Source organism: Chiloscyllium plagiosum, unplaced genomic scaffold, assembly GCF_037043375.1.
Source record: "Chiloscyllium plagiosum isolate Xiang-an unplaced genomic scaffold, Cpla_swu_hap1 HiC_scaffold_23, whole genome shotgun sequence".
NCBI lineage: Eukaryota > Metazoa > Chordata > Chondrichthyes > Orectolobiformes > Hemiscylliidae > Chiloscyllium > Chiloscyllium plagiosum.
In genome coordinates this window covers 59,946,512-59,971,860 of record NW_028270161.1, presented here as the reverse complement: position 1 = coordinate 59,971,860, position 25,349 = coordinate 59,946,512, and the positions used below count along the sequence as shown (strand labels likewise).

Sequence of the window (25,349 nt, the reverse complement as noted above, 5' to 3'; positions counted from 1 at the left end):
CTCTTCACAGAAAGAGCGGGAGCAGCAGGGGAAAGTGATGAAGACCAGAGGGGCAGCCGGGTAGGTTTTTTCCCTATAAAAGCGCGCAGTAGAAGAACCCGAGGCACTACAGAGGTAGTGCCTCCCACCCTCCCTCCTCCTCTAACCTAATAATAAGACCCGTTGTAGTAAGTAGGTAAGTGCTGCATTTTGCTTGTTCTATTCTTTAGACCCAGTTTTTTTTAAAAGGTTACTTTTAGAGGGATGGCAGTGAAGGCAGTGCAATGTTCCTCTTGCAACATGTTTGAGGTGAGGGATGCCATGGACGTCCCTGCTGATTACACTTGCAGGAAGTGCACCCATCTCCAGCTCCTCCAAGACCGTGTTAGGGAACTTGAGCTGGAGCTGGATGAACTTAGGATCATTCGGGAGGCAGAGGGGGTCATAGATCGGAGCTTTAGGGAAGTAGTAACTCCAAAGATTGCAGACAGATGGGTGACAGTGAGGGGGACTGGGAGGAAGCAGCCAGTGCAGGGACCCCCTGCAGTGTTCCCCTCAAGATACTTGTGGGGGGGGACGGGACACTTACCAGGGGTAAGTAATGGGGCTCAGGCCTCTGGCATGGAGCCTGTCCCCATTGCTCAGAAGGGAAGGGTGGAGAAGAGCAGAGCAATAGTAATTGGGGACTCGATAGTTCGGGGCACAGATAGGCGGTTTTGTGGGGGCGAGAGAGACTCACGTTTGGTATGTTGCCTCCCAGGTGCAAGGGTACGTGATGTCTCTGATCGTGTTTTCCGGGTCCTTAAGGGGGAGGGGGAGCAGCCCGAAGTCGTGGTCCACATTGGCACCAACGACATAGTAGGAGGAGAGCTGAGGATGTTAGGCAGGCTTTCAGGGAGCTATGTTGGAAGCTCAGAGTTAGAACGAACAGAGTTGTTGTCTCTGGTTTGTTACCCGTGCCACGTGATAGAGAGTCGAGGAATAGGGAGAGAGAACAATTAAATGCGTGGCTACAGGGATGGTGCAGGAGGGAGGGATTCCGGTATTTGGATAACTGGGGTTCTTTCTGGGGAAGGTGGTGCAGGAGGGAGGGATTCCGGTATTTGGATAACTGGGGTTCTTTCTGGGGAAGGTGGGACCTCTATAAACAGGATGGTCTACACCTGAACCTGAGGGGCACCAGTATCCTTGGTGGGAGGTTTGCTAGTGCTCTTGGGGGGGGTTTAAACTAACTCTGCAGGGGCATGGGAACCTAGACTGCAGCTTTAGGGTGCAGGACCTGGAGTGTAGGGAGGTTAGGAACATGGCATCAATCTCAAAGGAGGGTGCCTGTAAACAGGAAAGTGGCTTGAAGTGTGTACACTTCAATGCAAGAAGTATACGAAATAAGGTAGGTGAACTTGCAGCATGGGTTGGTAACTGGGACTTCAATGATGTGGCTATTACGGAGACATGGGTAGAACAGGGACAGATTAGATTAGATTACTTACAGTGTGGAAACAGGCCCTTCGGCCCAACAAGTCCACACCGCCCCGCCGAAGTGCAACCCACCCATACACCTACATGTACCCCTTACCTAACACTACGGGCAATTTAGCATGACCAATTCACCTGACCTGCACATCTTTGGACTGTGGGAGGAAACCTGAGCACCCGGAGGAAACCCACGCAGACACGGGGAGAACGTGCAAACTCCACACAGTCAGTCGCCTGAGGCGGGAATTGAACCCGGGTCTCTGGTGCTGTGAGGCAGCAGTGCTAACCACTGTGCCACCGTGCCGCCCACGACGGTGTTGCAGGTTCCAGGGTTTAAATGTTTTAGTAGGGTCAGAGGTGGGGGTAAAAGAGGGGGAGGTGTGGCATTGCTTGTCAAAGATCGTATTACAGCAGTGGAAAGGACGATGGATGAAGACTCGCCATCTGAGGTAGTCTAGGCTGAGGTTAGGAACAGGAAAGGTGAGGTCACCCTGTTAGGAGTTTTTTTTACAGGCCTCCTAATAGTCCCAGAAACGTAGAAGAAAGGATTGCGAGGATGATTCAGGAGAAGAGTGAAAGAAATAGGGTGGTTGTTATGGGGGATTTTAACTTTCCTGATATTGATTGGGAAAGCTATAGCTCTAGTTCGTTAGATGGGTCGGTGTTTGTCCAATGTGTGCAGGAGGGTTTCCTGACACAATATGTAGATAGGCCAACAAGAGGTGAGGCCATACTGGATTTGGTTCTGGGTAACGAACCAGGCCAGGTGTTAGAATTAGAGGTAGGTGAGCATTTGGGGACAGTGACCACAATTCGGTGACTTTTACTCTAGTGATGGAGAGGGATAAGTGTGCACTGCAGGGCAAGAGTTATAGCTGGGGGCAGGGAAATTATGATGCGGTGAGGCATGATTTAGGATGCATGGCTTGGAAAAGTAGGCTTCAAGGCAAGGGCGTAATTGATATGTGGAGCTTGTTCAAGGAGCAACTATTGAGTGTCCTTGATAAGTATGTACCTGTCAGGCAGGGAGGAAAAGGTCGTGTGAGGGAGCCGTGGTTTAATAAGGAATTGGAATCCCTTGTTAAATGGAAGAGGGCGGCCTATGTAAAGATGAGGCATGAAGGTTCAATTGGGGCGATTAGGTAGCCAGGAAGGATCTGAAGAGAGAGCTAAGAGCAGCAAGGAGGGGACATGAAAGGTCCTTAGTTGGTAGGATTAGGGAAAACCCTAAGGCTTTCTATAGGTATGTCAGGAATAAAAGAATGACTAGGGTAGGAATAGGTCCAGTCAAGGATAGTAGTGGGAAGTTGCATGTGGAGGCTGAAGAGATTGGGGAGACACTGAATAAATACTTTTCGTCAGTATTCACTCAGGAACAGGACATTGTTGCCGATGTGAATACTGAGTCACAATTAAGTAGAATGAATGGCTTTGAGGTATGTAGGGAAGAGGTGTTGGAAATTCTGGAAAGGATGAAAATAGATAAGTCCCCTGGGCCTGATGGCATTTATCCTAGGATTCTCTGGGAAGCAAGGGAGGAGATTGCAGAGCCATTGGCCTTGATTTTTATGTCTTCGTTGTCTACAGGAGTAGTGCCAGAAGACTGGAGGCTAGCAAATGTGGTTCCCTTGTTCAAGAAGGGATAACCCTAGTAACTATAGGCCGGTGAGTCTCACTTCTGTTGTGGGTAAAGTCTTAGAGAGAATTGTAAGGGATAGGATTTATGAACATCTGGATAGGAATAATGTGATCAAGGATAGTCAGCATGGTTTTGTGAAGGGCAGGTCATGCCTCACAAACCTTATTGAATTCTTTGAGAAGGTGACTAAGGAGGTGGACGAGGGGAAAGCGGTAGATGTGGTGTATATGGATTTTAGTAAGGCGTTTGATAAGGTTCCCCATGGTAGGCTACTTCAAAAAATACGGAGGTATGGCATTGAGGGTGAGTTGGAGGTTTGGATTAGGAATTGGCTGGCTGGAAGAAGACAGAGGGTAGTAGTTGATGGTAAAGGTTCATCTTGGAGTGCCGTTACTAGCGGTGTTCCGCAAGGATCTGTTTTGGGACCATTGCTGTTTGTCATTTTTATAAATGACCTGGAGGAGGGGCTAGAAGGTTGGGTGAGCAAGTTTGCGGATGATACGAAAGTCGGAGGAGTTGTTGACAGTGAGGAAGGATGTGGCAGGTTACAGCGGGATATAGATAAGCTGCAGAACTGGGCAGAAAGATGGCAAATGGAGTTCAATGTAGCTAAGTGTGAGGTGATTCACTTTGGTAAGAGTAACAAAAAGATGGGGTACTGGGCTAATGGTCGGATACTTGGTAGTGTGGATGAGCAGAGGGATCTTGGTGTCCATGTACACAGATCTCTGAAAGTTGCCACCCAGGTAAATAGCGCGGTGAAGAAGGCATATGGCGTACTGGCTTTTATTGGTAGAGGAATTGAGTTCCGGAGTCCTGAGGTTATGTTGCAGTTGTATAAGATTCTGGTGCGGCCGCATCTGGAGTATTGTGTGCAGTTTTGGTCGCCATACTATAGGAAGGATGTGGAGGCACTGGAACGGGTGCAGAGGAGGTTTACCAGGATGTTGCCTGGTATGGTAGGAAGATCGTATGAGGAAAGGCTGAGGCACTTGGGGTTGTTTTCATTGGAGAAAAGAAGGTTTAGGGGTGACTTGATAGAGGTGTACAAGATGATTAGGGGTTTAGTTAGGGTTGACCGTGAGAACCTTTTTCCACATATGGAGTCAGCTATTACGAGGGGGCATAGCTTTAAATTAAGGGGTGGTAGGTATAGGACAGATGTTAGGGGTAGGTTCTTTACTCAGCGAGTCGTGAGTTCATGGAATGCCCTGCCAGTTGCAGTGGTGGACTCTCCCTCTTTATGGGCATTTAAGCGGGCATTGGATAGGCATATGGAGGATAGTGGGCTAGTGTAGGTGGGCTTGGATCGGCGCAACATCGAGGGCCAAAGGGCCTGTACTGTACTGTATTCTTCTATGTTTTATGCTGAGACACCGTTTGGTACGCAGGATTAATTATGTGACCATGCAGAACAGCCTACTAGCTGACACCCAACTGGACTTCAAACAGGCACTACAACTGGCATTATCATTACCAAATGCAGCAAGTGAAGTATAGGAGCTACAGAGCATCCCAATGGAAGTGGAATCTCTCATCCCTTTGAGCTTGGAGAACATCACTTGAGTGCAGGCAACCATAGAGCCTCACACAGGACATATCCCGAGCAGAGCGACCCTGAGCCAGCCCACAGCAGAACCCCATAACAAAGCCAAGCTTCGGCCAAATGGCTAAAATGTTTTTCAGGATCTGGGCTGGCACGCCAATGTAGTAGCTGCCGGGATGTAGAGAGCAAAGGAGTCCTACAAGGCCTGACATGAATAAGAAAATTCATAGACCGGTATCCAGGAGAGCACATACCCTGGATGTGGGTCAGAACAATGAAATTGCTTCTTGACATCCAATTCGGAGCCAATTAAAATTAATGTTTGGTTAAATGGTCACACAGTTCCATGGTGGTCGATACTGGAGCAGCTATATCTGTAATTGCTGAATCTGTCTTTAAAAATATTTACTTGGAACTCCAACCCTTATATTTGCTCAAGACCTCAGCCAGATTGAGAACATATACTGGGGAACCATTGCAGATCAAGGGTGCGACTTTAGTTCAGTCTCCTTTGAGAAGCAGCTGGTGCAGCTACCACTGTTGGTAGTAAAAGGGTTGGGCCCAAGCCTATTGGGGCGGAATTAGATGAGAAAGATTCACCAAGATTGGCTCAACATTTTTCAATTAGAAAATGGCTACCTCAGTGAATTTCAACTGAAATACCCAGGATTATTTTCAAGAAGGGATTGGGACTATCAAAGGGGCCAAAGCCACTTTAAGTGTTGACCAGGAAACAATTCTGAGATTTTGCAAGGCTTGTACAGTGTCATTTGCCTTGTGGGAAAAGGTAGAAGCAGAAATCAAGAGGCTGGACAGCAAAGGAATCATCAAACTAGTGTAGTTTGCACAATGGGCAACATCGATTGTGCCGATTGTGAAGCCTAATGGGTCAGTTCGCCTTTGTGTGGGGATTTAAAGCAAATGGTAAACTGCCTCTTCCAGTTAGAAAAATATGCAATCGTTCACATAGAGGAAGTGTATGCAAATTTGTGTGTGTGTGTGTCGGGGCTTGGGGGGGAGCAGCGGTGGCACTATCCTTTACAAAGCTGGACATGAGCTATGCCTATCTGCAATTGTGACTGGATGTGTCCCAGAAGTATGCTACAATTAACACCCATAAGGGTTTATATCAAAATACATTTGGGGTATCCTCAGCCTGTGCCCTTTTCCTTTTACAAGGGCTACCCCACTTATCTGGATGATGTACTAATAACAAGGAAGTCCAATAAAGAGCACTTAGAGAACTTAGAGTGCTTAAACATTTCTCCCAGACGGGTGTATGCTTCAGAAGACCCCAAGTGACCGACTTGGGTTACACAGTCGACACAACCGGGTTACACCCATTGGAAGAGAAAGTAAAGGTAATCAAAGGAGCCCCAGCTTCCACAAGATTAGGTCTTTCTTTGGGTTTGTGAATTATTATGGAAAATTCATACATAATCTGGCCTCTACCATGGCATCCTTACACCTGCTATTGAAAAAGGGTCAGCCTTGGAAATGTTGGTAAAAACAATGCCTGCAGATGCTGGAAACCAGATTCTAGATTAGTGGTGCTGGAAGAGCACAGCAGTTCAGGCAGCATCCAAGGAGCTTTGAAATCGACGTTTCGGGCAAAAGCCCTTCATCAGGAATAAAGGCAGTGAGCCTGAAGCGTGAAGAGATAAGCTAGAGGAGGGTGGGGGTGGGGAGAGATTAGCATAGAGTACAATGGGTGAGTGGGGGAGGAGATGAAGGTGATAGGTCAGGGAGGAGAGGGTGGAGTGGATAGGTGGAAAAGGAGCTAGGCAGGTCGGACAAGTCCGGACAAGTCATGGGGACAGTGCTGAGCTGGAAGCTTGAAACTAGGATAAGGTGGGGGAAGGGGAAATGAGGAAGCTGTTGAAATCCACATTGATGCCCTGGGGTTGAAGTGTTCAGAGGCGGAAGATGAGGCGTTCTTCCTCCAGGCGTCTGGTGGTGAGGGAGCGGCGGTGAAGGAGGCCCAGGACCTCCATGTCCTCGGCAGAGTGGGAGGAGGAGTTGAAATGTTGGGCCACGGGGCGGTGTGGTTGATTGGTGCGGGTGTCCCAGAGATGTTCCCTGAAGCGCTCTGCTAGGAGGCGCCCAGTCTCCCCAATGTAGAGGAGACTGCATCGGGAGCAACGTATACAATAAATGATATTAGTGGATGTGCAAGTAAAACTTTGATGGATGTGGAAGGCTCCTTTAGGGCCTTGGATAGAGGTGAGGGAGGAGGTGTGGGCGCAGGTTTTACAGTTCCTGCGGTGGCAGGGGAAAGTGCCAGGATGGGAGGGTGGGTTGTAGGGGGCGTGGACCTGACCAGGTAGTCACGGAGGGAATGGTCTTTGCGGAAGGCGGAAAAGGGTGGGGAGGGAAATATATCCCTGGTGGTGGGGTCTGTTTGGAGGTGGCAGAAATGTCGGCAGATGATTTGGTTTATGCGAAGGTTGGTAGGGTGGAAGGTGAGCACCAGGGGCGTTCTGTCCTTGTTACGGTTGGAGGGGTGGGGTCTGAGGGCGGAGGTGCGGGATGTAGACGAGATGCATTGGAGGGCATCTTTAACCACGTGAGAAGGGAAATTACGGTCTCTAAAGAAGGAGGCCATCTGGTGTGTTCTGTGGTGGAACTGGTGCTTCTGGGAGCAGATCCAGCGGAGGCGGAGGAATTGGGAATACGGGATTGCATTTTTGCAAAAGGTAGGGTGGGAAGAGGTGTAATCCAGGTAGCTGTGGGAGTCAGTGGGTTTGTAAAAAAATGTCAGTGTCAAGTCGGTCGTCATTAATGGAGATGGAGAGGTCCAGGAAAGGGAGGAAGGTGTCAGAGATGGTCCAGGTAAATTGGCCCATCCAACCTTTATGGAAGTGAAAAAACAGCTAAGATGCTGGCCCAATACGATCTGAAGTAGAAGTAGTGCTGACATGCAATGCCTCCCAGTACAGAATCTCCTTCAAAAAAAAAATAACCAGGAGATTAGAATCTCCTCAAAAAACATATATAATCAGGAGATTATAGTCTCCACAATTCAGGTGACTGAATCCAAGCTGGTTGGCCACAGCCGGTGTTTGTGCACAAGGAAATAAAAGGAAGGCTTGTGATGGGATACCAGTCTCTATGCAATTATTTCAACTCTACTTATCAGCTTGTTGAATGGTCTGAGAACCCCAATCTGTAAGAAGTGGATGAATAATTCTGGAAGTCTGCTAAGGCTGTTTGCATTGGTCACTGACTTCAGTCTTATGGGTCTATAATATAACCTATCATCCAGGGATTTCACAAAGACCTGGTAATTATTATGAAAGTGATTATCAAACTGACAAATCACAATTCTTTTGTTTTCTTTTTCAATTTATCCCTTAACTGTGTGTGTACATCAGTCTGTCAAAGTAAGAGTAGGGGTTTGTGATCAAAGAAGATCGGCTTTAGATCAGTTTATCCATGTTCTATTAAAGTTACATTAATGATAAATTGTTAATTTTTGTTTAAGCTATAAATATAGTGCCCGAGATATGTTATTTGTAAAGTCTAATTAGGAATAATAGGGCAGTTTGGAGGGTCATCGAATTCACTGTTATGAATCCAGTGATAGCGAGATTGATTTGGTGCAGCTTGTTGCCAGTGTCAAACATTCTCTACGTCAACCCTGTCAAGACTCCTCAGGATTATATGTTTCAATCAAGTCATCTCTTATACTTCTAAACTCTAACAGTTATAAGCACAACCTGCTCAGCCTTTCAGAATGCAATCCACACATTCCAAATATTAGTCTCATAAACCTTTTGTGAACTGCTTCTAATGCATTAACATCCTTCCTTCAACAAGGTGACCAACATTGTGCACAGTACTCCAGAGATGAGCTGACCAGTACCCTGTATAACTGAAGTATAACCTACCTAATATTTGCATACAATTTCTTTTACAACATGTGACATTCTATTAGCGTTCCTAATCACTTGCAGACCCAGATTTCAATCTGCAACGTTTTTACCAAGTTTTGTTAAATTCTTGGTAAAATTCTTACGCATTGACTGTGAACCCAAGGTCACTTTCTCTCTTTGGAAAACCAAAAACTAAAACATGGAGTGCCTCCTACTGAGTTACTGACCATCATTCCAATGAAGATGCTCGTTGTTTGCTGATAACTTTGTGATATCAACCAGGTAACAAAATAAAAATCACAACAGCAATATCTTAAATCTAGGTGATACCCTCACCTCTAAAAGTACTTTGATGCGATCCTTAAGGCGACCTAGTCGTAAATCAAGCAGGACAGCATTCAACATGAACTCGGTTTGTGTCTCTACATCACCATAGGCCTTTGCTTCCTCCATCCCTTCTTCACAGAGCCGAGCAGTATCCAAAAAGTCGTCTTCTCCTTAATAATAAAGAAAGTTTTTCACAAAGCTGAAGACTTGTTCTTCTGTTGCCCATTTTCCCCTTTAGAATCAGAGAATCCCTACAGCGTGGAAACAGCCATTTGGCCCAACAAGTCCACACCGACCTCTCTGAAGAGCCACCCAGACCTGTTCCCCTACCCTATTACTCTACATTTACCATAACTAACGCACCTAACCTACACATTCCTGAACACTAAGGGCAACTTAGCTTGGCTAATTCACCTAACCTGCACATCTTACTGTGGGAGGAAACCGGAGAAATTATCTAAGAAATATTTAATAAGCTCTTCATTCAGGCTACAACTGCTCTTCTGTTATTTTCAGTTTATATATAGATGATTATTCAATCCTACAATCCCTACTGTGTAGAAAGAGGCTTTTCAGTCCATCGAGTCAGCACTGACCCTCTGAAGAGCATCACCCAGACCAATCGCAACACCGCAACATCCTCTAACTCTGCATTTACCATGCTACTTTACCTAGCCAGCATAGCCTTGAACACTATGGGGACAATTTATGGGGTCAATCCACCTAACCTGCACATCTTTGGACTATGGGAGGAAACCAGAGCACCCAGTGGAAACCCACTCAGGCACTGGGAGAATGTGCAAACTCCGCACAGACAGTTGCCCAAGGCTGGAATTGTGAGGCAGCAGTCTAACCACTGAGCCACCGGGCCACCCCATCAGGTCCACACCAACCCTCCAAAGAATAACCCAGCCAGACCCATTCTCCTACCCTATTACTCTACATTTACCCCGGCTAATGCACTGAACCTATACACTATGGGCAATTTAGCATGGCCAATTCGCCTAACCTGCACATCTTTGTAATATGGGTGAAACCGAAGCACCCGGAGGAAACCCACGTAGACTTTACTTCATAGTCCCATTCTCAAAATTTAATGACTCAAAGTTAAAGTAACTGATCAGTAATAAACATTTTCAATCACAAAGCTATCATTAATCATCATTAAAATGTGAATGGAATAGGAAAAGAATCACACAACAATCACTTACTGATGACACCAACCTTGTGGTTGGAAGTCTTTTCAGATGCCCACTATGCCTTTAAGATTTCTAGATTATTCCACCCTTGAAATCCTTGAAAGAATGTGACCTAATGTTCTGAAGGCTGCTGTTTTTTGGTGCCACAATCATGTAGTAATGTTTTGCTTTTGTGCTAGATAGGATTCTGTGGGCTGCTAAACGATGGGAAAATGAGAGCTGATTCTGTCCTCTATTGATATTCTCACACGGCTTCCAGGCATGAATCACTCAAAAGTTAGCAGGTCTCATCTTTAGGGTGTAGGTTTGCTCGCTGAGCTGTAGGTTTGATATCCAGACGTTTCATTACCTGGCTAGGTAACATCATCAGTGGAAACCTCCAAGTGAAGCGAAGCTGTTGTCTCCTGCTTTCTCTTTATATTTTTCTCCTGGATGGGGTTCGTGGGGTTTGTGGTGATGTCATTTCCTGTTCATTTTCTGAGGGGTTGATAGATGACATCTAGATCTATGTGTTTGTTTATGGTGTTGTGGTTGGAGTGCCAGGCCTCCATGAATTCTCTGGCATGTCTTTGCTTAGCTTGTCCCAGGATAGATGTGTTGCCCCAGTTGAAATGGTGGGTTTTTTTTCATCCGTGTGTACGGCTACGAGGGAGAGAGGGTTGTGTCTTTTTGTGGCTAGCTGGTGTTCGTGTATCCTGCGTCGGAGTAATAGGGTAGGAGAATGGGTCGGGTCGAGCGCCACCTGGCTACACAGAGAAAGCCAATGCACTACTCGCAGACACCAACACCCACCAACAGGTGGCGCTAGACCCGACCCCACAACTAGGAAACAAAATTACATATCCCCTAAGAACATTACACAATTCCGGACAATTAAATAAGACAGAATTCCAGAAAATGAAACCCAACGGGACCAACACCCCACGACTCTACGGACTACCAAAAATCCATAAACCAGGAGCCCGCTCAGACCTCTAGTCTCACTCCCCGGAACACCAACTTACAGACTGGCCAAAGAACTACACGCAAGACTGAAATACCTAGTAGAAGAGTCACAGCACTCCATCCACTCCACCCAGGAATTCCTAAAAATCATCAAAAACACCAAAATAGAGGAAGACGAAGCAATTATCTCATTCGACGTAACAGCACTGTTCACCTCCATCAACATCGACTTGGCAAAGGAAACACTTACCACACTTTTAGAAGAGGAGACCATCACACACACACACACCAACCACCAATCACATTACCAACGAAAACATCATGAAGCTAGTGGACCTGTGCCCCACCACCCACTTCACTTTTAACAACATAGTCTACAAACAAACCAACGGCACACCCATGGGATCTCGGCTATCAAGATTCATAGCAGAAGCAGTAATGCAAAGACTAGAACAAACAGCCCTACCAACCATCAAACCAAAAATCTGGGTCCGCTACGTAGATGACACCTTTGTCATTACAAAACGAAACAAGATAGAAGAGACATTTAACAACATCAACAACACCCTCACAGGCATAAAGTTCACCAAGGAGGAAGAAACCGACAACAAACTCGCATTCCTGGACGTCACAGTCGAAAGAAAGGACAACGGAGAACTACAAACCTGCGTATACAGAAAACTGACAAACACTGACCAAATACTTAACTACACCAGCAACCATCCCAACACACACAAACAAAGCTGTATCAGAACACTATTCCAACGAGCCACCATACACTACAGCACAGATAAACTTCGGAAGACAGAGGAGAACCACCTATACAACGTATTCAAGAAAAACGGATACTCAAAAAATACAGTGCGCAGACTCCTTAAGAACAAACCACGACAAGCAGACCAAACACAGCCAGAAACCCTAACCATCTTACCATACATCAAAGAAGTTTCAGAAATGACAGCCAGATTAATAAGACCCCTAGGAATCCTTGTAGCGCACAAACCCACCAACACTCTCAAACAAAAACTAACAAACTTAAAAGACCCAGTACAACCCATGGACAAAACCAACGTCATCTACAAATTTTCATGCAAGGACTGCCACAAACACTGCGTAGGACAAACAGGAAGAAAGTTAGCCACCAGGATACACGAACACCAGCTAGCCACAAAAAGACACTACCCTCTCTCCCTCGTAGCCCTATACACGGATGAAAAAAAACCCACCATTTCGACTGGGACAACACATCTATCTTGGGACAGGCTAAGCAAAGACATGCCAGAGAATTCCTAGAGGCCTGGCACTCCAACCACAACTCTATAAACAAACACATAGATCTAGATACCATCTATCAACCCCTCAGAAAACGAACAGGAAATTACATCACCACAAACCCCACGAACCCCATCCAGGAGAAAAATATAAATAGAAAGCAGGAGACAACAGCTTCGCTTCACTTGGAAGTTGCCACTGATGATGTTACCTAACCAGGTAATGAAACGTCTGGATATCAAACCTACAGCTCAGCAAGCAAACCTATGCCCTAAACCTCAACCTGAGCTACAAACCTTCACAAACCTTGCAAAAAGGTCTCACCTTTTACCAAGTCCAAGGATATTAGTAATCTTTGTAGGAAGCTGAGGTTACCATACACTCAAGATCAAGGGGGATCTGATTGGACAAAAGTGCATATCATGGGTAGAATTTATGTATTCCTTCTTACTACCAATGATCAGTATCTTTGGTATGCTAAAGGTGCATTGAAACAAAAAACACCATTTCACACACTCAAATACACAAACCTCACATACAGATGAGGTTCAACCAAAATGGTTCCAACTTATGATTTGCAACTTTTAGGCCAGATCTGTAGTTTCTTTGATTGAGGTGGTGCTTTAAACTTGAACTGAAGATCTGATAAAGCAAAGAATTCTTAGTGATCGGTATGGTTTCTTGTTGCCATATTTACATGAGGTAGGTTCAAAGGTAAACTCAAAGTTGGAAAACCTGAGGGGGAATCTTTCTCCCACTTTCAAGGCATCACTATTATTGGTTGCCAAAATGATTTGCAACTTCTGCTGGTTTTAAAACAGAGAAAATCAGAAGGGCCTCATTATTTGACAAGTTCAAGGCCTTTTTGCAAATGAAGATGGTGTGTTGATTATACACATGTACAGTGTGTAACACCATGCAAATCTGAGACAGCCACTCTCATTTGGATGAGGGACCATCTTTATACAATGGGATCTATTCACATTCATTTTACACACACACTGAGTTTTGATGTTTCTTTTCATCTATGAGGAACCAAAGAGCTAAGTTGGTTTGAACACGATACATCTTATGTTAACGACAATAAGACCATTATAGACTGGAGCAGAAGTTGGCCATTCAGTCCATCAAGTCTGCTCCACCACTTAAATTGGCAGCAGGTGAAGATGATACATGGTAAAGCACACAGGAAATCCAGAAAGCTAAATTATATCTATTTAAATGCAAAGAGCTTGACTGATATGGCAGATGAAATTAGAACGATGATCAGCATTATTGCTATTATTGCAATCACGGATGCATAGTTGAAAGAAGGGCAGGATGTGCAGCTTAGTTTTCCAGTCTCAGGCAGCTTGGTCGGGAGGGAGGTGGCGGAATGTAAGACAGATGGGGGAATTGTATTATTAACAAGAGAAGCCATCACTACAGTAATGGGGAAGATGTCCTAGAAAGGTTTTCAAATGAGGCCATCTGGGTAGAGCTTAGAAAGAAAAAAAGGTAATTACTTTGTTGCAATTATACTATAGGCCTCCCAACAGCCAGGGGAGATAGAGGAGTAGCTATGTAGGCAAGTCACAGAAAGGTGCAAGATAAATACGGTTATAGTTGTTGGGGATTCCACTTTGCTAAAATAAATTGGTATTGCCTTGGTGTGAAAGGATATAGAGAATTGAGGGTGTAGTGCTGAAAAAGCACAGTAGGTCAGGCAGCATCAGAGGAGCAGGAGAATCGATGTTTCGGCATGAGTTCTTCGTCAGGAAGGGCTTATGCCCAAAATGTCGATTCTCCTGCTCCTCGGATGGTGACTGACCTGTTGTGCTTTTCCAGCACTACACTCTCGACTCTGAACTCCAGCAGCTGCAGTCCTCACTTTCTCATAGTGAAAGGATATACAGACTGGACCTTTTAGAAAGTGCACCCAAGTGAGCTTCTTGTGCCAGTAGTGGGGAAGTGCTAGACCTAATCGTATGGAACGAGGCCAGTCAAGTAATTGAAGTGTCAGTGAATGAACATTTTTGGGATAGTGACTCTAACTCTAAGTTTCAAAGTCATTATGGAAGGGAATAGTGCAGAAATTAAGTGCCTGAACTTGCGGGGTGCCGATTCAATGTCATTAGATGGGACCTGGCAAACAGACTAGGAGCTGCTTCTGCCAGATAAGTCTATGTCTGGAAAGAGAGAGTCTTTAAAAAGGTAGTATAGCGAGAGATCAATGCAAGCACACTCCTCTAAGAGTGAAGGTCAAGGACAGCAAGTTCAGGGAATCTTGGATGTCAAGGCATATAAAGAGTTTGATAAAGAAAAAGAAGGAAACATATGTCAGGTATAACACATTAAAAGCAGGGGAGACCCTTCAGAAAGTATAGATACTGTAGGTAGTTGCCTCAAAAAATTATGAGGGCAAATAGGGTCCACAAAATAACTTTGGCAGATAAGTTACAGAAAGTTAAATAAGAGGATTATCAGGGAAACAGTGGGGCAATATGAGACTAAAATCTGTGCATGCAGCCAGAGGATGTGGGTCAGGTCTCAAGTTAATATTTCTCATCTCTATTCACAAAGGAGAAAGACATCATAGTTGGGGATTTCATTTGGAATGGTGTGGTTCTAAAGCTTGTTAAAATTAATTAGGAGGTGGTATTAGATGTCTTAGGAGGCATAAAGGTGCATAAATCCCCAGGGCCCGATGAGATGTATCCCAGGCTGCTCTGAAAAGTACTGGAGGAGATTGCTGAGGCCCATGCACTGATATCTAATACTGCTGGCCACATGTTGAAAGTATAATGCATTCTATTGTTATCACCAGACTTCATTATTCTAATGTACTTCCAAAAGTCTATTTTCTATAAACATGAATCATCCAAAACTCTGCTTCCCATGTTCTAACTCATACCTAGTGTTATTAACCAATGCTCGCTTTTCAATTCAATTCAATTTGAAAAATTATGATCCTTGATTTCAAATCCCTCCAACTCCCTCAGAGGTCCTTCCATATCTATGAAATCTCCTCCAGCCTCACAACCCTCAACGATATCTGTACTCCAATTCTAGCCTTATGCACATCCCAGATTTTAGTTGCTCCACTGTTACTACGGTGCTATCAGTTGCCTAGGCCCCAATTTCTGGAATTCTCTGATGTATTTTCAACAATTTCATTTTTCATTCCCTGCAATTCCTTCTCTTACCCTTTCCACCACTTTGCATCACCTTCCTTCTTTAAAAGGTGTTCGTCCAATCTACCACTAAGCACGTGTTTTGGTCATCTGCTCTCACATCTCTTTATGTGGCTCAGTATCATATTTAATTTTATACTACACCCAGGAAGCACCTTGGGATGTTTTATTGCATAAGAGGCAAGGAATGAACATAGCTGAAAATGTGTTGCTGGAAAAGCGCAGCAGGTCAGGCAGCATCCAAGGTTTTTACAGGGGGCAGGGTGGGAGGAGGTGTAGTCTAGGTAGCTGTGGGAGTCGGTCGGTTTATAGTAAATGTCCGTGTTGATTCAGTCACCCGAGATAGAAATGGAAAGGCCGAGGAAGGGGAGGGAGGAGTCTGAGACGGTCCAGGTGAATTTGAGGTCGGGGTGGAAGGTGTTGGTAAAGTGGATGAACTGTTCAACCTCCTCGTGGGAGCACGATGCAGCGCCGATACAGTCATCGATGTAGCGGAGGAAAAGGTGGGGGGTGGTGCCAGTGTAGCTGCGGAAGATGGACTGTTCCACATATCCTACAAAGAGGCAGGCATAGCTGGGACCCATGCGGGTGCCCATGGCTACTTGTTTGGTTTGGAGGAAGTGGGAGGATTGGAAAGAGAAGTTGTTCAGGGTGAGTACCAGTTCAGTCAGTTGAAGGAGGGTGTCAGTGGAAGGGTACTGGTTGGTACGGTGGGAAAGGAAGAAGCGGAGGGCTTTGAGTCCTTCGTGATGGGGGATGGATGTGTACAGGGACTGGATGTCCATGGTGAAGCTAAGGCATTGGGGACCGGGGAAGCGAAAATCATGGAGAAGGTGGAGGGCGTGGGCGTGGCCCCCTGTAAAAACACCATCCCATATTCCTAATTCCTTCGTCTCCGCCGCATCTGCTCCCAGGAGGACCAGTTCCAATACCATATAACCCAGATGGCCTCCTTCTTCAAAGACCGCAATTTCCCCCCAGACATGATCGACGATGCCCTCCACCGCATCTCCTCCACTTCCCGCTCCTCTGCTCTTGAGCCCCGCCCCTCCAACCGCCACCAGGACAGAACCCCACCGGTCCTCACCTACCACCCCACCAACCTCCATATACAACGTATCATCCATCGTCATTTCTGCCACCTCCAAACAGACCCCACCACCAGGGATATATTTCCTTCTCCTCCCCTATCAGCGTTCCGAAAAGACCACTCCCTCCGTGACTCCCTTGTCAGGTCCACACCCCCCAGCAGCCCAACCTCCACTCCCGGCACCTTCCCCTGCAACCACAAGAAATGCAAAACTTGCGCCCACACCTCCCCCCTTACCTCCCTCCAAGGCCCCAAAGGAAACTTCCATATCCGCCACAAATTCACCTGCACCTCCACACACATCATTTATTGCATCCGCTGCACCCGATGTGGCCTCCTCTATATTGGGGAGACAGGCTGCCTACTTGTGGAACGTTTCAGAGAACACCTCTGGGACACCCGGACCAACCAACCCAACCACCCCGTGGCTCAACACTTCAACTCCCTCTCCCACTCTCCCACTCCACCAAGGACATGCAGGTCCTTGGACTCCTCCATCGCCAGACCATAGCAACACGACGGTTGGAGGAAGAGCGCCTCATCTTCCGCCTAGGAACCCTCCAACCACAAGGGATGAACTGAGATTTCTCCAGTTTCCTCATTTTCCCTCCCCCCACCTTGTCTCAGTCAAATCCCTCGAACTCAGCACCGCCTTCCTAACCTGCAATCTTCTTTCTGATCTCTCCGCCCCCACCCCCACTCCGGCCTATCACCCTCACCTTGACCTCCTTCCATCTATCGCATTTCCAACGCCCCTCCCCCAAGTCTCTCCTCCCTACCTTTTATCTTAGCCTGCTGGACACACTTTCCTCATTCCTGAAGAAGGGCTCATGCCCGAAACGTTGATTCTCCTGCTCCTTGGATGCTGCCTGACCTGCTGCGCTTTTCCAGCAACACATTTTCAGCTCTGATCTCCAGCATCTGCAGTCCTCACTTTCTCCTCGATAAAATGAACATAGTTCATTGTGTAAATGGATTCCAGGCTGGAAATATGACCAATAGGCAGCATTTGATGTGCTGTTTGGGGCCAATGCTAATGGTACAAAGGATGGAAGGAACCATCACTCCTGCATTCTACATGGTATATTGCTGTGGTGACATAATAGGTACACATTGAGCAAGTAAAATCATTTGAGGCGGCACGGTGGCTCAGTGGTTAGCACTGCTGTCTCAAGCACCAGGGACTTGGGTTCAATTCCAGCCGCGAGTGAATGTGTGGAATTTGCACACTCTGGGTGCTCCGGTTTCCTCCGGGTGCTCCAGTTTCCTCCCATAATGCAACGATGTGCAGGTCAGGTGAATTGGCTGTCCTGGATTGCCCATAGTGTTCTGGGATGTATGGGTTAGGTGCATGAGTCAGGGGTAAATATAGGGGAATGAGTTTAGGTAGGATACGCTTCGGAGGGTTGATGTTGACTTGTTGGGCCGAAGGGCCTGTTTCCACACACTGGGGATTCTAATTCTAAATTCTTAATTTGAGAAACTGAAAGAGCTGACATGAGGCACAGGCATGAGAAATGAGTGTGCAGTGAGTGACATCTTTGCAAACATTCATGATCAGACAGTCTGCTGGCTTCTGTCAAGAGTAATTGAGATGATACCATGTGCACAGACGGCCTTGTAACCTTCTCTACGCAGCACTGCACTGCAAACTGAGGGATGCTGCTTTTAACCCCAGTAGCAGCTGGGAAGGAGCTACAGTCACAATCACCTTGATTTTAAGCTGTATAATGTGGTCCTTGTCTTGTTTCAGACTTTTAAATCAATTAAAATGGTGTTCACCAGGCAGACTTAGACAAACAATTAAAGGGGGCCTTCATAAAAGCATACAAATGCAGTAGTGATCAGAAGGAATAACTTAGCAACTAGCTGAGTAGTTAGTGATCCCTTTAAATAGCACTATTTAGGTGGGTATGGAGTGAGTCCTTTGTTCCTAACATTGTACATGTGTTCAGTTTGGCATGGGTGAAGCATGGCATTTCAAAAAGAACAGTAATGGTGTCAAATCAGCATTGTACAATAATTGATGTCATCACATGCCTGCTTTGTATACTCATTAAAAGTCCACATGCTGGACAATTTTACAAAAATGTTTCTCAGCATACTCTGAAATTATATATGTGCATCTCAAGCACCATTTGAGAATTAAAATGTTTAAAACTCAGAACCACAGAGCCCACTGCATCTTAACAGTTTAACAGTGAATGTGGTGAGTCTTTTATAGATTGATTGGCTGGAAACAATAAGAGAGATCTCTATGTACATGTACATAGATCTCTGAAAGTTGCCAGCTAGGTTGATGGGGTTGGTAAGAAGGCATATGGTGTGTTATTAGTAGAGGGATTGGGTTTCGGTGCCACAAGGTCATGCTGCAGCTGAAAAAATGCTGGTGCGGCTGCACTTGGAGGAGATTTACTGGATGTTGCCTGGTATGGAAGGAAGGTCTGATGAGGAAAGGCTGATGGCATGAGGCTGCTTTCGTTAGAGAGAAGGAGGTTGAGAGGTGATTTAATTAAGACATAAGATAATCAGAGTGTCAGACAGTGTGGACAGTGAGAGCCTTTTTCCTCGGAAGGTGATGGCTAGCACGAGGGGATGTAGCTTTAAATTCAGGAGTGATAGATATAGGAAAGATAGGCTAAAGTGAGGACTGCAGATGCTGGAGATTAGAGTCAAGAGTATGGTGCTGGAAAGGCACAGCAGGTCAGGCAGCATCCAAGCAGCAGGAGAATTGACATTTCGGCCAAAAGCCCTGGTATAGGACAGATGTCAGAGGTAGTTTCTTCACTCAGAGTAGTAGGGCCATGGAATGCACTGCCTGCAACAGTAGTAGACTCACCAACTTTAAGGGCATTTAAATGGTCATTGGATAAATATATGGATGAAAATGGAATAGTGTGGGATGGATAGGTTTCAGATTGGTTACACAGGTTGGTGCAACATTGAGGGCTTAAAGGGCCTACACTGCACTGTAATACTATGCTATATGTTATAATACAATGTAAGTTCTAAGTCAAAACATTGAGTGGGCCTAGTTTCTAAAAAAACTGTTGGACCAGTATTTATTGCCCACTCCAAGAAATAAAGCAATAAAGATAATTAAAATATCAAGAATCAGGGAAAATATAAACTGAAAGCAAAATACCTTTACTTAGTCTAATGCCATATACTTGAGCAATCAGGGCAGTCACCACAACCAACCGACATTTCAACCAAAGATTCAGATTCAAGCGTCCACGGGCTTCCATGTTGTGAGGATCTTGATAGAGATTTTTATTAGTCTGGTCTTCAGTTGGCTGAGAGAAAGCATTCAACATTACATAATGAAAAAGCATTTTAGAGGTTGCTTTGAACCAACTCAACTATGAGAGCATCAGATGAAAACTATGTAAAACTGCATGTCAATCGAGTTGAGCAGAAACTCAAAAATAAAGTAGCACCAATAAGAAAATTGACAATGGAAATTAAAATTCACAAGCTATATTGAGCACCGACGTCACAATTTCAGTAAATAAAAGCAAAGTATTGTGGATGCTGGAGAAACTCAGCAAGTCTGGCAGCATCTGTGGAGACAGAAAAGGTTAGTACTTTGAATCCAATATGGCTTGTTGGTCCGCAACAGTGATTGACACCTTTGTCATCACGAAACGAAACAAATTAGAGGACACCTTCAAGACCATCAATAATACACTGACTGGCATGAAATTCACAAAGGAGGAGGAAAATAACAACAAAATGCCATTCCCAGATGTCACAGTAGAGCCAACAGTCAATGGAGAACTTCAAACCAGTGTCTGCAGGAAAACATCATGTACAGACCAAATACTGAACTACAGAAGCAATCATCCCAACACCCACAAATGAAGTTGCATTACAACATTATTTCAACAAACCGCCATGCACTGCAGCACAGAGGAATTACGAAGAGCACAGGAAAATCACCTATACAGCGTTTTCAAAAAGAGTGGGTACCCAATGAACACAGTCCGCAGATTTCTCAGCAACAAACCGAAACAAGCAGACAAAACCCAACCAGAAGCCTTAGCCACTCTCCCCTACATCAAAGACATCACGGGAATGACTGCCAGAGTACTCAGACCCCTTGGCATCATGGTAGCCCACAAACCCACCAACACACTAAAACAACAACTAATGAACTTAAAAGACCCTATAGAGACAACAAGTAAAACAAAAATTATTTTTAAAAAACCATGCAAGAACTGTAACAAACACATCATTGGACAAACAGGCAGAAAACTAGCCACCAGGATATATAACATCAACTAGCCACAAAATGACATAACCCACTCTCACTAGTATCCTTACATACAGATGAAGAAGGACACCACTTCGACTGGGACAATACATCCATCCAAGGACAAGCCAAACAGACACATGCATGAGAATTCGTAGAAGCATGGGATTCTAACCGGAATTCTATCAATAAACACAGAGTTAGACCCTATCTACCACACTCAGAGAAAAAGAACAGAAAATGGCATCACCAACCCAAGAAAACCTTAACACATAAATGGAAAGCAGGATATAATACCAACGCTTCACCGGAAGCTCACTGATGATGTTACCTAGTATGGTGACAAAATGTCTGAAAACAAAATGTCTGATCATTCGGGAGGCAGAGGGGGTCATAGATCAGAGTTATAGGGAAGTAGTAACTCCAAAGATGGCAGATAGATGGGTGACAGTGAGGGGGACTGGGAGGAAGCAGCCAGTGCAGGGACCCCCTGCGGCCGTTCCCCTCAAGAACAAGTATACCGTTTTGGATACTTGTGGGGGGGGATGACTTACCAGGGGTAAGTAACGGGGCTCAGGTCTCTGGCACGGAGCCTGTCCCCGTTACTCAGAAGGGAAGGGTGAAGAAGAGCAGAGCAGTAGTAATTGGGGACTCGATAGTTCGGGGCACAGATAGGCGGTTTTGTGGGGGCGAGAGAGACTCACGTTTGGTATGTTGCCTCCCAGGTACAAGGGTACGTGATGTCTCTGATCGTGTTTTCCGGGTCCTGGAGGGGGAGGGGGAGCAGCCCGAAGTCGTGGTCCATATTGGCACCAACGACATAGGTAGGAGGAGTGCTGAGGATGTTAGACAGGCTTTCAGGGAGCTAGGTTGGAAGCTCAGAGTTAGAACGAACAGAGTTGTTGTCTCTGGTTTGTTACCCGTGCCACGTGATAGAGATTCGAGGAAAAGGGAAAGAGAACACTTAAATGCGTGGCTACAGGGATGGTGCAGGAGGGAGGGATTCCGGTTTTTGGATAACTGGGGTTCTTTCTGGGGACGGTGGGACCTCTATAAACAGGATGGTCTACACCTGAACCTGAGGGGCACCAGTATCCTTGGGGGGAGGTTTGCTAGTGCTCTTGGGGGGGGTTTAAACTAACTCTGCAGGGGCATGGGAACCCAGATTGTAGCTTCAGGGTGCAGGGCCTGGAGTGTAGGGAGGTTAGAAACATGGCATCAATTTCAAAGGAGGGTGCCTGTAAACAGGAAAGTGGCTTGAAGTGTGTATACTTCAATGCAAGAAGTATACGAAATAAGGTAGGTGAACTTGCAGCGTGGGTTGGTACCTGGGACTTCGATGTTGTGGCTATTACGGAGACATGGCTAGAACAGGGACAGGATTGGCTGTTGCAGGTTCCAGGATTTAAATGTTTTAGTAGGGTCAGAGGTGGGGGTAAAAGAGGGGGAGGTGTGGCATTGCTTGTCAAAGATAGTATTACAGTGGTGGAAAGGACGATGGATGAGGACTTGCCATCTGAGGTAGTTTGGGCTGAGGTTAGGAATAGGAAAGGTGAGGTCACCCTGTTAGGAGTCTTTTACAGGCCTCCTAATAGTCCTAGAATCATTGAAGAAAGGATAGGGAAGGTGATTCAGGAGATGAGTGACAGTAATAGGGTGGTTGTTATGGGGGACTTTAACTTTCCTGATATTGATTGGGAAAGCTATAGCTCAAGTTCGTTAGATGGGTCAGTGTTTGTTCAATGTGTGCAGGAGAGTTTCCTGACACAATATGTAGACAGGCCAACAAGAGGTGAGGCCATACTGGATTTGGTTCTGGGTAACGAACCAGGCCAGGTGTTAGAATTAGAGGTAGGTGAGCACTTTGGGGATAGTGACCATAATTCGGTGATTTTTACTCTCGTGATGGAGAGGGATAAGTGTGTACTACGGGCAAGAGTTATAGCTGGGGTCAGGGAAATTATGATGCGGTGAGGCATGACTTAGGATGTGTGGCTTGGAAAAGTAGACTCCAAGGCAAGAGTGTAAATGATATGTGGAGCTTGTTCAAGGAGCAACTATTGAGTGTCCTTGATAATTATGTACCTGTCAGGCAGGGAGGAAAGGGTCGTGCGAGGGAGCCGTGGTTTAATAAGGAATTGGAATCCCTTGTTAAATGGAAGAGGGCGGCCTATCTCAAGATGAGATGTGAAGGTTCAATTGGGGCGATTGAGAGTTATAGGGTAGCCAGGAAGGACCTGAAGAGAGAGCTAAGAGCAGCAAGGAGGGGACATGAAAGGTCCTTAGTCGGTAGGATTAGGGAAAACCCTAAGGCTTTCTATAGGTATGTTAGGAATAAAAGAATGACTAGGGTAGGAATAGGTCCAGTCAAGGATAGTAGTGGGAAGTTGCGTGTGGAGGCGGAAGAGATTGGGGAGACACTGAATGAATACTTTTCTTCAGTATTTACTCAGGAACAGGGCATTGTCGTCGATGTGAATACTGAGTCACAAATAAGTAGAAGGAATGGCTTTGAGGTATGTAGAGAAGAGGTGTTGGAAATCCTGGAAAAGGTGAAAATAGATAAGTCCCCTGGGCCTGATGGCATTTATCCTAGGATCCTCTGGGAAGCAAGGGAGGAGATTGCAGAGCCATTGGCCTTGATTTTTATGTCCTCTTTGTCTACAGGAGTAGTGCCAGAAGACTGGAGGATAGCAAATGTGGTTCCCTTGTTCAAAAAGGGGAGTAGGGATAACCCTAGTAACTATAGGCCGGTGAGTCTCACTTCTGTTGTGGGCAAAGTCTTAGAGAGAATTGTAAGGGATAGGATTTATGCACATCTGGATAGGAATAATGTGATCAAGGATAGTCAGCATGGTTTTGTGAAGGGCAGGTCGTGCCTCACAAACCTTATTGAATTCTTTGAAAAGGTGACGAAGGAGGTTGATGAGGGGAAAGCGGTAGATGTGGTATATATGGATTTTAGTAAGGCGTTTGATAAGGTTCCCCATGGTAGGCTACTGCAGAAAATACGGAGATATGGCATTGAGGGTGAGTTGGAGGTTTGGATTAGGAATTGGCTGGATGGAAGAAGACAGAGGGTAGTAGTTGATGGCAAAGTTTCTTCATGGAGTGCCATCACTAGCGGTGTTCCGCAAGGATCTGTTTTGGGACCATTGCTGTTTGTCATTTTTATAAATGACCTGGAAGAGGGGTTAGAAGGTTGGGTGAGCAAGTTTGCGGATGATACGAAAGTCGGAGGAGTTGTTGACAGTGAGGAAGGATGTGGCAGGTTACAGCAGGATATAGAGAAGCTGCAGAGCTGGGCAGAAAGGTGGCAAATGGAATTCAATGTAGCTAAGTGTGAGGTGATTCACTTTGGGAAGAATAACAAAAAGATGGGGTACTGGGCTAATGGTCGGATACTTGGTAGTGTGGATGAGCAGAGGGATCTTGGTGTCCATGTACACAGATCTCTGAAAGTTGCCACCCAGGTAAATAGTGCGGTGAGGAAGGCATATGGCGTACTGGCTTTTATTGGTAGAGGAATTGAGTTCCGGAGTCCTGAGGTCATGATGCAGTTGTATAAGACTCTGGTGCGGCCGCATCTGGAATATTGTGTGCAGTTTTGGTCGCCATACTATAGGAAGGATGTGGAGGCACTGGAACGGGTGCAGAGGAGGTTTACCAGGATGTTGCCTGGTATGGAAGGAAGATCGTATGAGGAAAGACTGAGACACTTGGGGCTGTTTTCATTAGAGAAAAGAAGGTTTAGGGGTGACTTGATTGAGGTGTACAAGATGATTAGGGGGTTAGATAGGGTTGACAGTGTGAACCTTTTCCTGCGAATGGAGTCGGGTATTACAAGGGGGCATAGCTTTAAATTAAGGGGGGTAGATATAGGACTGAAGTTAGGGGTAGGTTCTTCACTCAGCGAGTCGTGAATTCATGGAATGCCCTGCCAGTAGCAGTGGTGGACTCTCCCTCTTTATGGGCATTTAAGCGGGCATTGGATAGGTATATGGAGGATAGTGGGTTAGTATAGGTTAGGTGGGCTTGGATCGGCGCAACATCGAGGGCCAAAGGGCCTGTACTGCGCTGTATTCTTCTATGTTCTATGTTCTAAAACTTTCAGCTCAGTGAGCAAACTTACATCCATGGCTCATCCTTGCTACCATCTGAGGTATGAAGAACTGTCATATGTTAACTGTGTTTTTCTCTCCATAGAATCTGCCAGACCTGCTAAGTTTCTCCAGTATTTTGTTTTACTTCATTACTTTAGCATCAGGTATATTGCAACATGTTATTAAAGTGGCATGGTGGCTCAGTAGTTAACATTGCTGCCTCACAGTTCCAGGGACCCAGATTAAATTCCAGCCTCGGGCTACCATCTGTGTGGAGTCTGTACATTCTCCCCTTGTCTGCGTGGGTTTCTTCCGGGTGCTCTGGTTTCCTCCCATACTCCAAAGATGTGCAGATTAGGTGGATTGGCCATGCTAAATTGTCCGCAGTGTCCGGCCATGTGAGGTTAGGTGGATTAGTTATGGGAGGTGCAGTGTTGCAGCAATAGAGTAGGGGGTGAGTCTGGGTGGGA

General features: G+C 45.7%; 1 protein-coding gene across 1 annotated transcript in view; it reads right to left on the bottom strand.

The window, feature by feature from the left end:
• cfap54 (cilia and flagella associated 54) overlaps positions 1 to 25,349 on the bottom strand; it is a 527,984-nt gene that overhangs the window by 130,631 nt on the left and 372,004 nt on the right. The window contains exons 54-55 of the mRNA XM_087999737.1: positions 19,667 to 19,817; positions 8,852 to 9,012 (exon numbers count right to left, since the gene is read on the bottom strand). Of these exons, the coding sequence (XP_087855863.1) occupies positions 8,852 to 9,012; positions 19,667 to 19,817 (312 nt within the window). The remainder of the gene's footprint in view (positions 1 to 8,851; positions 9,013 to 19,666; positions 19,818 to 25,349) is intronic.